Source organism: Staurois parvus, unplaced genomic scaffold, assembly GCF_062004578.1.
Source record: "Staurois parvus isolate SC_StPar_1 unplaced genomic scaffold, SC_StPar_1.0 ptg001302l, whole genome shotgun sequence".
NCBI classification, from domain to species: Eukaryota; Metazoa; Chordata; class Amphibia; order Anura; family Ranidae; genus Staurois; species Staurois parvus.
This window is the reverse complement of record NW_028319098.1, coordinates 4053276-4068158: the sequence shown is the minus strand read 5'-3', so window position 1 is coordinate 4068158 and position 14883 is coordinate 4053276. Positions and strand designations below refer to the sequence as shown.

The 14883-nt window shown below is 42.8% G+C and overlaps 1 protein-coding gene across 1 annotated transcript in view; it reads left to right on the top strand.

Moving 5' to 3' along the window:
• Positions 1-12666, top strand: part of STMN2 (stathmin 2) — a 58618-nt gene extending 45952 nt beyond the window's left edge. The window contains exons 2-5 of the mRNA XM_089661010.1: positions 5668-5763; positions 7587-7759; positions 9009-9200; positions 11185-12666. Coding sequence (XP_089517136.1) covers positions 5668-5763; positions 7587-7759; positions 9009-9200; positions 11185-11244 — 521 coding nt within the window. The 3' untranslated portion in view covers positions 11245-12666. The remainder of the gene's footprint in view (positions 1-5667; positions 5764-7586; positions 7760-9008; positions 9201-11184) is intronic.
• Positions 12667-14883: the final 2217 nt, after the last annotated feature.

Below are 14883 nucleotides of genomic sequence, written 5' to 3'. Positions count from 1 at the left end.
CCATCATACTGCCCCAAACTACATCACCGACCTAATATCCAAATACCACCCAAAACGCACTCTCCGCTCCTCACAAGACCTCCTTCTCTCCAGTTCCCTGGTCTCTTCCTCCCATGCCCGCCTCCAGGACTTCTCCAGGGCGTCACCCATCCTCTGGAACTCCCTACCCCAATCCATCAGACTATCACCTACTCTCCTCTCCTTTAGGCGCACCCTAAAAACCCACCTCTTCAGGGAAGCCTACCCCACCCCCTGCTAATTGCTGACCTCCTCCACTCTTCCTACCACTCCATCCCCCACAGCTTTTCCTCCTGTACCACTGTCCCCTCCCTCCTAGATTGTAAGCTCCAAGGAGCAGGGCCCTCGAACCCCTCGTGTATCGCATTGTATTATTATTGTACTGTCGCATGTATTGTCTCCCATTGTATTGTACAGCGCTAAGCGAACTGTTGGCACTTTATAAATACTGTATAATAATAATAATAGTGGTGGGGGGCAAGGATGAGGGAAAAGCTCTTCACTGGGGATGGAGTTTTGTAGTGGTGACATCACCGACACAGGGACATTTTTTCCTTTCAGTGACACCACATACACAGGGGAATTTTTTCATCTCCGTGACACCAACAACATGAGGACATTTTGTTTTTCCAGTGACACCACCAACACAGGGACACTTTTTTCTTCCAGTGAAACCACCAACTCAGGGACATTTTTTCCATTCATTGATACCACAAACGAGGAACATTTCTCATTTCAGTGACACCCCTAATGCAGGGACATTTTTTTCCTTTTAGTAACATCACCAACCCAGGGATATTTTTTACTTCACCACTGTTAGCCCAATATTTGTGCACCAATCCTAAACTTTTCAGTTTGCTGCAGTGTATGACAAACATTGGTATGATTTCATTGCATACAAACAACAAATACAATTATTATGGCATGCACTACTATTGGCCCTCTCCCCTTTTCCACTCAATGGGGGAGGTTTGGGGTGTCTGATAGGCGGGGGGGGGTGGCGGGGTGGTTGGGGACACAGTCTCCCATTTTTGCCCTGGGCACCATATTACTTTGTCATGGCACTGACCTGCAGTATAGCAAACCACATTCATAACCCTTTCTATTAGCAGGTAACAGAGGCACACACAGTGCTGTACTGCAGTATACAGGATCAACTAGAACAGTGGTTCTCAACCTTTCTAACGCCGCGACCCCTTAATACAGTTCCTCATGTTGTGGTGACCCCCAACCATAAAATTATTTTCGTTGCTACTTCAGAACTGCAATTTTGCAGTGGGAGGAATAGTGCCCCATCATTGGTATCAGTGGGATGAATAGTGCCCCATCACTGATGTCAGTGGGAGGAATAGTGTCCCATCGTTGGTATCAGTGGGAGGAATAGTGTCCCGCCATTGGTGTCAGTGGGAGGAATAGTGCCCCATTATTGGTATCAGTGGGAGGAATAGTGCCCCATCATTGGTATCAGTGGGAGGACTAGCGCCCCATCACTGATGTCAGTGGGAGGAATAGTGTCCCATCGTTGGTATCAGTGGGAGGAATAGTGCCCCATCGTTGGTGTCAGTGGGAGGAATAGTGCCCCATCATTGGTATCAGTGGGAGGAATAGTGCCCCATCATTGGTGTCAGTGGGAGGAATAGTGCCCCATCATTGGTGTCAGTGGGGGGAATAGTACTCCATCATTGGTGTCAGTGGGAGGAATAGTGTCCCATCATTGGTGTCAGTGGGAGGAATAGTGCCCCATCATTGGTATCAGTGGGAGGAATAGTGTCCCATCATTGGTGTCAGTGGGAGGAATAGTGTCCCATCATTGGTGTCAGTGGGAGGAATAGTGCCCCATCATTGGTGTCAGTGGGAGGAATAGTGCCCCATCATTGGTGTCAGTGGGAGGAATAGTGCCCCATCATTGGTGTCAGTGGGAGGAATAGTGCCCCATCATTGGTATCAGTGGGAGGAATAGTGCCCCATCATTGGTGTCAGTGGGAGGAATAGTGCCCCATCATTGGTATCAGTGGGAGGAATAGTGCCTCATCATTGGTATCAGTGGGAGGAATAGTGCCCCATCATTGGTGTCAGTGGGAGGAATAGTGCCCCATCATTGGTGTCAGTGGGGGGAGGAATAGTGCCCCATCGTTGGTGTCAGTGGGGGGAGGAATAGTGCCTATCATTGGTGTCAGTGGGGGGAGGAATAGTGCCCCATCGTTGGTGTCAGTGGGGGGAGGAATAGTGCCCCATCGTTGGTGTCAGTGGGGGGAGGAATAGTGCCCCATCGTTGGTGTCAGTGGGGGGAGGAATAGTGCCCCATCGTTGGTGTCAGTGGGGGGAGGAATAGTGCCCCATCGTTGGTGTCAGTGGGGGGAGGAATAGTGCCCCATCGTTGGTGTCAGTGGGGGGAGGAATAGTGCCTATCGTTGGTGTCAGTGGGGGGAGGAATAGTGCCTATCATTGGTGCCAGTGGGAGGAATAGTGCCCCATCGTTGGTGTCAGTGGGAGGAATAGTGCCGCATCGTTGGTGTCAGTGGGGGGAGGAATAGTGCCTATCATTGGTGTCAGTGGGGGGAGGAATAGTGCCCCATCGTTGGTGTCAGTGGGGGGAGGAATAGTGCCCCATCGTTGGTGTCAGTGGGGGGAGGAATAGTGCCCCATCGTTGGTGTCAGTGGGGGGAGGAATAGTGCCCCATCGTTGGTGTCAGTGGGGGGAGGAATAGTGCCCCATCGTTGGTGTCAGTGGGGGGAGGAATAGTGCCCCATCGTTGGTGTCAGTGGGGGGAGGAATAGTGCCCCATCGTTGGTGTCAGTGGGGGGAGGAATAGTGCCCCATCGTTGGTGTCAGTGGGGGGAGGAATAGTGCCTATCGTTGGTGTCAGTGGGGGGAGGAATAGTGCCTATCATTGGTGCCAGTGGGAGGAATAGTGCCCCATCGTTGGTGTCAGTGGGAGGAATAGTGCCGCATCGTTGGTGTCAGTGGGGGGAGGAATAGTGCCTATCATTGGTGTCAGTGGGGGGAGGAATAGTGCCCCATCGTTGGTGTCAGTGGGGGGAGGAATAGTGCCCCATCGTTGGTGTCAGTGGGGGGAGGAATAGTGCCCCATCGTTGGTGTCAGTGGGGGGAGGAATAGTGCCCCATCGTTGGTGTCAGTGGGGGGAGGAATAGTGCCCCATCGTTGGTGTCAGTGGGGGGAGGAATAGTGCCCCATCGTTGGTGTCAGTGGGGGGAGGAATAGTGCCCCATCGTTGGTGTCAGTGGGGGGAGGAATAGTGCCCCATCGTTGGTGTCAGTGGGGGGAGGAATAGTGCTCCATCGTTGGTGTCAGTGGGAGGAATAGTGCCCCATCGTTGGTGTCAGTGGGAGGAATAGTGCCCTATCGTTGGTGTCAGTGGGAGGAATAGTGCCCCATCGTTGGTGTCAGTGTGGGGAGGAATAGTGCCCCATCGTTGGTGTCAGTGGGGGGAGGAATAGTGCCCCATCGTTGGTATTAGTGACACAAATGATGGGGCACTATTCCTCCCACTGACACCAATGATACTTACCTTGCTGACCCCTGCTCCAGCCTGGGCTCGCTCTCTCCCTCTCCCATCTACAGCCTGCAGAAGCAAAATTTGCACTTACCTGTCAGCTGTCTTCCTTCTCTGGCCTCTCTCCTCTTCACTCGGTCCTGCAGCTCCCTCGATCTTCTTCGATCTGCGCGCTCTGCCGCTCGGCTCCTCCTCTCCAAGCTCCACCTCCTCGCCGGTGATTGGCCGCCTGTGTGCCTCTCCTGAGCTACAGTTCCAGTGGCCAATCAGCGGCGAGGAGGCGGAGCTGTTGAGTGATCCCGGAGGTGTGGCCAGATTACAGGGGCAGCATATCATCCCGCCCACAGATCGCGAGACAGAGCAGCGGTGTCTCGGTTCCTAAGACCATCGGAAATATGTTTTCCGATGGTCTTAGGCAACCCCTGGGAAATGATCGTTCGACCCCCAGGTTGAGAACCGCTGAACTAGAACATCAAGACACAAGGGCCTACCGAAAGGATTTGAAATAGTACATGTAATGCAAGTCATATATATTACACAGTGGCTATACAGAAATATACATTTGTCTGTGCAGTTGTTTTGTAACTATTCTTGAACTCCAGGCAAACATCTGATTACAACTTTGAATTTTCTCTATGGGAACTACCCTAGGATTTATATTTCTGCCCACCCAGTCCAGAGATTTACACAGCCCTGTCAAACAACACAGACAGCCTTATGACCTGACTTTTCTCGGTTGCATTTAAGCAACTAAGCCTGGTCACCTCCCCACCCCCAGTTCATGATTGGGCAGTTAAGGATTGGAAACAGACTGATGAGGTCTTCCCTCTGTTCTCACCTCTTGTCAGCATGTTCAAGTGCATACAGGGGGATTAGAAAGAGTGTAGTTAAATTCAGGTATATTAAGTGGTTAAAATACTTTTTAGGTTTTAATAATAAATACATAATTACATTAATTGGTATTTTTTTTATAACAGCATGAAGTTCAGCTTCAAAGATTAGAAGAAAATAAAGTGGGTTTTCTATATGTAGCACCCTCCTAGTTAGCTAAGGGGAGCTAGTTAATTATTTTATTTTGTTAGAAGGGCTAAGTAGCAGCCTGAGGAAACAGTCAGAGGGGTCAAAATTGGGGCAGGGCTGAGAGGCTCTGTAGATCAGTTCCTTGACGCCTCCCTCTGATCTAGAGACTTGGAGAAGTCTCTAGAACCCAGTGGGTGGGGGTGAGGAGGAGTTGCACACTTGAGGCATCCTGGCCAATCCCCAAGCAGGAGGCTTGGTATGTATGAGGTCAGGGCAGCCCTTAAAAGTGATGGAACCTGCTCAGAGGAGGAGAGTGGAAGATGTGAGAGAGGAAGAGATGCAGGAGCCTGGGAGGGGGCACAGTGGGAAGGGGCCTACCTACAGGCTGGAACCTGGACAGGAGGATCACTCAGCCTCACCAGTCCCCAGAGGGAGGACTACCTGTAAAGCCAGGAAAAGAGCTAGCCCAGAAGAAGGCATGCAGGCAGTCACAGGAAAGAGACTGAGTAATCCCATTGGGCCAGCTAAGAGGAAAAGAGCACTCTGGTGGGAAACCTAAGCTCCTTACCCAGGACTGTTCATCTGCAAGTGGCAGGTACTGGATGCCCTTGCCGAGAGATTCCTCCAAACAGCTGGGTAAAGAAGAGGATTTATCTGTGGTCTGGGTTGGTACACCAGGAGAGGCTGGAGAGCGCTCCAAGAAGTTTTGCTTTGTAAAGACTTGTACATAGTTGCCAGGAAGTTGTCTTTAGTTTACTCTTTCTTGGGCATCCCATGCATCCCTTCACCCCATCCAAGTTCAATACCCCTAATAAAACTTAAAAAACAAGTTCAAGGACTGTTTACTGTCTCTGGAATGCAAGTCTGTGAAAAATAAGTGTTGCCTGGCTGTGCAGGACTATAGGGGGACCCAAATCTTCAGCAACTCCTAAGAGAGTAGTGCTACATATATTTTAATAGTGTTGGACATAGGTTACTAGATGTGATAGGTTTCAGCATTACCACCAGTAGGGCACCTGCTCTCTTGCATATATCACTGATCACTTTATTTGTTGTAAGATGTTTAAATACAAATTTGACATTAAATCATTATTACATTTTTTGTTTCTCTAGCCTACAAAGAAAAAATGAAGGAGCTGTCCATGTTGTCCTTGATCTGCTCTTGTTTCAACCCTGAGCCCCGAAACCTTAATGGATACACATATGATGGTAAGTACATTAGAGTGATGATGCAGTTATTGTTCTTTTTACTTGTAGCTAGTTAGGTTGTGTACATTTTCCGCAGATCATCAGTTGTACCTCTCGCGTGGGATAAGTACTGTACATTTTATAATAACACAGTTGCTAATTTACTTAGGACCTGTGACAGGAGATAGACATAAGACACAAAATGCCAAGAAAGTCTGGTGTGTAAACTTGTTCTGCATTAGTGTTCCAGAAAATATTAAAGCTAAAGGACCAGATTGATAGTCAGTCATCTAGCATTTTTAGAAGATCAGGCATGCCAGCACAGGTATTTATCTCAAAACAATCTTCCATTTAAAACAATTACATTACATGTTATAAAGAAGTATTAAACCCAAAAGCAATCATTTATTATATTGCAGCTTACTAATTCTTAGGTGTGATGGCTGCATTAGTTTTCTTTTTTTAGGCTTTCTTTCTTCTATTTTCATCTGGTGATCCAGCCAGCAAGTCTGTTGTTTTTCAAAAGAACAAACTCTCTTGCAGATGTATCAGTTTTCATGAGACAAACCATTTAACACTGGCAGGGGTACTCACAATGATCAGCTTTAATTATTTATGGAAAATCTTTATCCCAAAAGGAAAAAAAACTGTTTGTTGTAACTGATTATAAAGTGTTAGCTGGAGTTTGGCTTCAATTTGTTAGTGCATTTAACTCTGCTAGTACATTTAACACTACCATCCCCCTAGACTGTCAATGCTGTTGTCTACTGTGCCCCCTGTGCTTCTTCATCCAGAGTGGGAGCACTCTAATACAGGAGGCGTGTTACTGGTTAGATCACTAGGTGACAACAAACGGAAAAAAGCCTAAAAAAAAAGAAAACAAATGCAGCCACCACATTAGATGATTGGTAAGCTGCAATATATAAAATTTTTGGTTTTGGGTTTAATATTATTATTAAGATTATGCAGGATTTATATAGTGCCAACAATTTGTGCATTGCTTTACAAATAAAGGTCACAAACAAACAAAGGATTTCCCAGCAACACTTACCAGCCAGCCTGCAAAACAAATAAATTGGCCCTGTCTAACAGTTTGCGTTAAAAACAGAGGGTTTTGTTGGCACACATTTTCAAATATATGAGTAAGCCACAGCCTTGCGTCAAGGGTCCTCTATATAATGTGGACCTACCTAAAATTTCCAAAACCTCCATAGTGGGAGCACATGTATCAATGGATAGGTTAAAGGCAGGTGTGCCTGGAGGAGCCCATCCCTCCTTAAAGGTACAGGGAGGCACAGCACGCCCAGCAGGCTTGCTGGTCTGGTAAGTGTTGCTGGGAAATCCTTTGTTTGTTTTTTAAAGGAAAAAATTTGCCGTCCTGGATTTCTCCAGTGTCTTCTACTGGATAAATTCTAGTATCACATCTCTTCCAGTCAAACATAATAATCCTGCTTCACCTAGTTGCAATTCTGCTAAACAGCACTTAAGGCATGCTAAAATGACACACAATAGTACTGCTCAGAGGCCACATTAGCATTCTTCAAAGTGGAAATTAATCATCTGGAAGAAGTAGGCTTTTGACATAATACAATTGCACTCTTCTACATTATAGCACATTTACCTAATAGTGTGCCCCCCTGCAGTGATGACAAGTCTAGCCTTGCTCTCACTGATTCTTCCCTCACTACCACCATCTACTAAACCGCTTCTTCTGGCACACACGTTGCATCTGTTTGGCCATTGGAAAGCCAATGATCGTTTAACTCCTGCATATGCATCACAAAATAAAATAGGAATGGAGTCTCCAATCATCATTCCAACCACATTTCATTGTTATATTGTAGATATGGAGGTGAAACAGATTAACAAGCGTACATCTGGCCAGGCATTTGAACTGATACTGAAACCCCCATCCCCTGTCTCTGAGGCTCCCCGGACTTTGGCCTCTCCAAAGAAGAAAGATGTTTCTCTAGAAGATATACAAGCAAAACTAGAAGCTGCAGAGGAAAGAAGAAAGGTAAAGAATGTCTCTTCAATAGAAAGTAATACAAACTAATTATGTCTGGGATTTTATAGTGATTCTGTTGGCTAAAAGAAAACATCAATAATTTCCAGTATAGTAGGGCTCTGTTTATATGTATAGCTAGTACACACAGTGACCTTGGCCCAAAAGAGTCCAATCCGTGGTCAAAAGGCAGGCAGAGGTCTTAGTGTAGTCAAAATCTGAGTTTGACCATCAAAAATGGAATCCAAACAAGCTGGCAGGGCATGGTTAAGATGAAGGTCAAGGCACAAGAACAAGGCAGGGAAACAGGGAGATTGAAGCACGTGTTACAAACACTATCACAAGTAAAAGACTGAGGGCTTGGCTGGCTTAAAACAGGTTTGGTCTACACCCAGAGCCTGCCTTCATCAATCTCCCTGCAGGTGTACAGTCAGACAGGGAGAATGCAGCTCAGCCAAAACCAGGATGCTGAAATGAGACCCGCAGCTGTCATAGAACAGGAGGGTTACACACTCCTGACAAACACCATCTCTTGTAAAACCAAGCTGCTTGCATGTTTGATTGCCTTTTTATGTCTATGGCCACCCTAAGCCAACACTTTAATGAAGATAATGAGTCATTTTTAAGAGTCTTCCACAGGTTTCCAGCATAGCCAACTGCTAAAACATCCTAAACAGAAACACTTATAAGTCTGATTGTTCATTTTCTGTAATTAAGACACACTTTCACTTTGCCTGTTCAGGGGAAAGTGGCAGTGCCTTCTAATAGCCACTACGTTTCTGCTTCTGTGCTATTGGAGTCCACCCACTCTGGTTTTAAATGATGTTGGAGCTTACCTGGGTGGATGATGTCACTGCCTCAGTTCCACCCCACTCCCTCATCCTACGTGGGAAAGTCACATGTTCCCCTGTACCCAGAAGCCCCGCTGTGTTGTCTTTAGCCTGGAAAAGATGCTGAAAATATGCAGAAAGGAGTGTATTATATATTATTACAGCACTGGTATTGATCATGTTAATATAGTACATAGACCCTCCCCTATCACTTTCAATATGCAAACTTTTTATATAACCCATCTCAGTATCTACAACACAAAGCAAACAAGAATTTTCTTTACAGTTTTGTAAAAAAAAAAAAAAAAAAGCATTTATACAGTATATCTCAACTGCTTGGATTTTTTCTGCACAAAACTGGTGTTTTAATTTAATACAGTGATTAATGTGATACTTCAGTACTCAAAGTTCCATTTTGTTTTGATTTAAAGTCTCAGGAAGCCCAGATCCTGAAGCAGCTGGCAGAGAAACGAGAGCATGAAAGGGAAGTTCTCCAAAAGGCTTTGGAAGAAAACAATAATTTTAGTAAAATGGCTGAGGAAAAACTGATACTGAAAATGGAACAAATTAAAGAAAACCGTGAGGCCTACCTAGCTTCCCTCTTGGAACGTCTTCAAGAAAAGGTAAAGTCAAATGTTGCCAAAATGTGTAACTACATTTTTTACCAGTTCAAGTGGTGTCAATAGCATCTTCTTGGTTCACCTTCTTTACAGAAAACTGAAGGGGGGAGAGGATACATTAAAACGATTTCCAAACCCCTTAGCTTCCCTGTTAGTTGTGGCATTTTTGTGTAACGTTTAGGATGATCACACTCCACATTATTTTTTGATTGGTTTTTAATTTTTTTGCTAGCTTGTACCTTTGAGAAAGCTCTGTTTTAATGATGCTGAAAAATTTCTTCGACCTTTTATGTGTACTTGATTTTGAGTGTAGAATGATAGGATGAGTCAGCATCTGGCTTCTTATGTCTTGAATTCTCTAAAACCTATAAGAAGCCAAGTGTTCCTGTCCATTTTAGAGTTTTTGGTGTTCCCATCCACTTTTATGTGTTCCAAAGAAAGTGGGAACTTCAAGATGGGCAAAAGGAGGTGCCAACAGTACCAAGATGTGCAGCGCACAAATGTATAAATCTATATGTATTGGATGTGATGGATCCTGTTGGACCTTTCTGACTCCACCACCCTGGACAGCCCCCTGCCTGGGAGACCTATTCCTTCATGAATGTTTGCTTTTAGATTGATCTTTCCTTTGGGTGAGCTTGATCCAATCTTTTTCATTGCCAAGGCACTAACACATAGTACACATCCAGTTAAGATTTTGTTCCTCAATAGCCAGAGGTTTAACTCAACTGTCATTTCCAATAATCAATGTTTACAAGGTCCACAAGCCATCCTTAAGGAAGCCTATGCTCATCATTCTTCTTTGGTTCCACTGGGGAGAAATCACTTTTTATCCCTGGAAATAGGTTGGCTAAGACTTCCTTATGTCCGTTTGTGAAGGCTTTCGAGTCTTATGTCCAACTTAGGATGTGGTCATGGCAGTACATAAGTAAATCCACAATTCACTGTGTGAGTATCCGTGTATGTCACACACTCCCAGGTTTCAGCATTCCCTGGATATATGTGTTAGAGCCATGGCAACAAAGGATTGGATCAAGCTCACCCAAAGGAAAGGTCAATCTAAAAGAAAACATTCATGAAGAATAAGTTCTCCCAAGAAGTGGGCCTGTCTAGGGTGGTGGAACCAGAAAGGTCCAACAAAATGCAGCACTACCAGTACATCCATATACCTTTGTGCACTGCACATCTTGTTATTGTTGCTTTCTATCAATAAGACTCAATTGGCATTGTAATCTGCAGAAGGTTTTGATCATAACCCAGATGACAAGTATTGTCAGCACCTTGGCATACAGACTGTGCAAGAGGTGTGCTGACCCTAAAACTCAGTTATCTTACTACAGGGGTATAACTCAAGCAAGCACCAAAAGTGTATGTATCAGTTTTAGGTCAGCTGGCCTGTAAAATACATCTATTGTGAGATTATTATGTAGACTACCATTGCTGGCCCCTCAATAGTTGTCATTTACCATTATCAACATTTTGAAAATTTTAGTTCTCTGGCTATCATGAATCTTGGTTGTGTATGAATATGTTTCTGAATGTGTTATACATTTACAATAAGTCATTGCTTAGATGTGATTTACTTATCATCTAAGAAGAGGAGTTTATGTTTTTTTTAAATAATTAATCCAAAACACAGCAAAAACTCTGGAAGAATGTACTGAACTGATTGTAAGAAGAAAATACAATTCTAATTTATTTGTACCATATATGCAATATGTAATCAAACTTTTTTATTTTTTTATTTTTTAGTACTATGCTTTTATATAGACATTCTTAATATTCTTCCATTATCAAAGTGCCTGATATGAGAACTGTATTGCCTTGTGGCACCAAGTCAGGTTCTTATTTTCACGCTCCTACTGCCAAATTTCAGCACAGATTTTCTGTGAGACAGCAGTTACGGTTGCTATTTTAGGAACTTTAATGCAGTGTCCTGGAAATGTTCTTATCCTTCACCTTACCATTTATTTGTGTTATCTTTCAGGAAAGGCATGCTGAGGTGGTCCGCAGGAACAAGGAGATCCAGGAAGAACTATCTGGCTGAACACAGATGACCATTAGTCTCTTATTTGCCTATATTTACGGATCATGCGATAACGATATGGAAAATGTATGACATCACAAAAAAGAAGAAAACCAACAACAAGAACTCATTATGAACAAAAAAAACCTTCAAAAGTGTGGTCTCTTTGCAGAATGATTTGCTTCATGTTATGAAAAAAAAAAATAAAAAAAAGTGGGTCTTATTTTGTAAATACTTACATTTTTGTTAAAAAATTACAAGTATTGCATTATGCAAGTTATTTCATAATCTTACATGTCCTGTAACAGGCTTTAGGTGTTGTCTGTTTCTTCTGAATCAAGTTTGCAGAATCCTCCCAGAATGTCATGTCCAATCTGATAATCTCATTTCCTGCTGTTTTTCTTTGGAAAGTAACTTACGTATAAGTACTCATGAGGTTGGTGGTGGAAGAAAGGCCAGCTATCACTGAGCCATAGCACATATTTTGTAAGCTTTCCACTTTGTTAATTCAGTCTTTCTATCCCGAGTACAATGATGTTACAACATGTTGGTGTCCAGACAGATTATGTCAGAAAAACAATGAAAATATCTTTTCCTTGTGTGTCATGGTACAATGTTACAGTGGTTTCCAGTGTGGGCTAAACCAGCCTGTAATTCCATTCATTTATATAATTTGTAGCACCTGGACAGTAGGTGTCAAAGTCTAAATGAAGAACCTTTGTTTTTATAATTTTTTAGTGACCACTCAGATATTCCCTTTAAAAAGTCCCCAGTGCCACAAGCGAAAACAAATAGGAAGATCCAATTGGTTCCCATGGATAGCTAGTCCCCTTCAGACACCCTGGGTTTTAAAGCCCATTAGCATTGTTATCGAGTCAAATCCAGCCAAGAGGCAAGTAGGGTTTTGTTTTTAACACAATAACTTTCACAAAAACACCAATAGAGATAGCGAATATGATGAAACAACAATGTTGCACAGGGGCCCTCTAATATGCAAAAATAGCTGCTCTTGTTCTCCTAGCAATAGCTCCCTGAAATCTGTTATAGGGAACATGTTAATGACGTCTGTTGCCATTAAAGGTTTTCTTTGTACAACATAACACATGCTCTTAACAATACCTCTATGTGAAATCTGTAAGATTACTTGTTCTACCAGGAGAAATTTGCCTTTTTCTCAGCAGTATGAGGGTTACCTTTATAAGCAAAAAAAAAAATCCTGAATATGTAACCAGTAAATCTACAGGGATCATTAGACAGGGTGCACGTGCCAAGTGTGGAATTGCCTAACAGCCGCAGAGTGTCAAACATAGTTGCGATTTTGAAATTGTTCCTTACCCTATTGAAATTGCTGCCTGCATATTCTACTCTTCATTAGTGCTATTTCCTGTATGTCATTGTGAGCAAGCTGTGGTTAATAAAGAATTGGGGTTCTGAGATCTTAAACATGCCTCTTGGCTTGTTTGTTGTTTCATCGTCACTTGGTTCTTTCAGATAAAATGAACCTTACTGATTGTTATTCTGTCAGCATTTTGAAATGTCTCAACAGGCAAAAATCAAGCTCCAGTAGGTACCTGAAATCAAGCTCCAGTAGGTACCTGGTGCATGGTCACATTCCCTACAAAAAACCTATAAATCCCAAAGGGTTCTTACTATACGAATTATGAGCTTATGATGCTTTACAATGGGCCAGTGAGACTGCCTATCATAGTGGTGTGTGGAGATGTGTGAAGGCCAAAGCATTCAACTACTGGAAAGGGTCCAGATTTGCATATTTATATTCTCCAGTTTTGGCACTTCTCTCTAGCTTTTTTCAATATCTTATACTTGTCCCCCACCTTTAAACTAATAAAGAAAAATGAATCTAGTTTTTTTTATTTGTACAGCATTTAGAGCATTGTGAGTGGTGTAGGAAAACAAGGAGTTTCAACTCTCTTAAGGCATACTATCTAGCATGAAGAACATGATCCCCTGCTGAACAATACAATAGTAGGAATATTGATACCAAAGCAATACTGGACATGAAAGATCACAACTGGACAAAGGAGATAACATTGTACAAGAAGGCTTCCTACTGTAACTGGACACAGGGCAACCACAACACAATGACAAGAATAGCATTTATAAATCTGAGAAAGATGAATCACTGGTTGACAGTAAGATTGGGCATAAAATACATTATTATTCCAGAAGAAAATGATAGACAAATATACTAGATGGCATGGAGAATATACGGGAACAAAATCCAATAGACGTCAGAAAGAACATGAAAACAACAGCAATAAGGCAATAAAGGCATGACCCTAGACAATTTCAGAGAGAATATAGGTATAAAATCCCCTTGTTGCCAAGCAAAACATGGGCAAAAACACTAGATACAGGAAAGAATTTCACATGACATTATGGGAAACACCTAATCTAAGTTGTAATACCAGGATTTGCAGAACAAATGAAAATGCCAGCATGACCCTCAGTTTCAATATAGTGACATCTGTGGATATACTGGAATGCCTGTCTTCCTGCTTTTGGTGCATTTTGCTGTGGTACGTTACTGTATGTATTATTTCTAAAATTACAATTTTTTGATTTATTGTGAATTTCAAGCTGTTATTATTGGCACAACACAACTGTTTATGATGGATTGTGAATTGTAAATATAGTACTTCTTTCTGCCAAATCATGCCTGTGTACAGTTTTGATCTTTTAAAGAAATCTTACCATAAAAATATTTTCCTCATCCTGTCCCATTTTTGCAGGTGCTGTGGTTCAAGATCTACCAAGGTTGATAGTCTGAACTCCCCATTCCCAAACTGCTGTCCAACCAAGCTGCTCTGTAGGAGACAAATATCTAATTAGTATTTATTGATAGCACTTGACTCCTCACCAAGCATTTTTCACAAGAACAGCACCATCTCAGCACTTTTAGAGGAAGGGGGAGTATCAGAGCATCTGCCTGAAAACCATCCAGAGGTATGCACACACCAAAAGGGGTAGAAACAAGTGTGCTCAATAAGCGTGAACAGGGAGGGGGCATGTTAGAGCTCACCTCTGTTTTGTAATGACTTAATTTGTATACTGTATTGCAATAAAGAGCTGTACATGCTCTATATACTGACATAATCCACTGGGCAGCTTCCAGTATTGTTATACTCATGATTATAAATGAAAACTGCACCCAACAGGCCACTCATTGAACAAGGGGACAATAGCAACTGAGCTCAGCAACAGTTACACCCACAAATCGGGTTTGTGACAGGGGAGTTTCTGTCATGCGCCAATGGAAGAAGTAAAGAAAGGATTTTTTACAGAGTCATTCAAAGTTTCTTTGAAAGCAGCAAAGAGAAATATTTCTACATTATATGGCCTATAGACTAGCATGTCATTTTGCAATGTCCTTGAGACTACACCTGTGCTTTAAATGCATAAAAGAACATTAGCACATTGTTCTCATTTATATGATGCATCACATTTTAGCCATTTTGATATATTTGTTGGTGTTTTTGCATTAATTGCACTCACCTTATTTAAGGGAAAATTCTTTTAATAGCTACATTCTTTTCTGTGTACATGCACAACTCAAATAAAATACTTTTTAAGCTGTGCAAACCTATAAAATGACAGGACTATAATGTTAAAGGGGAAGAAGGCTATGGCAGGCAGTAA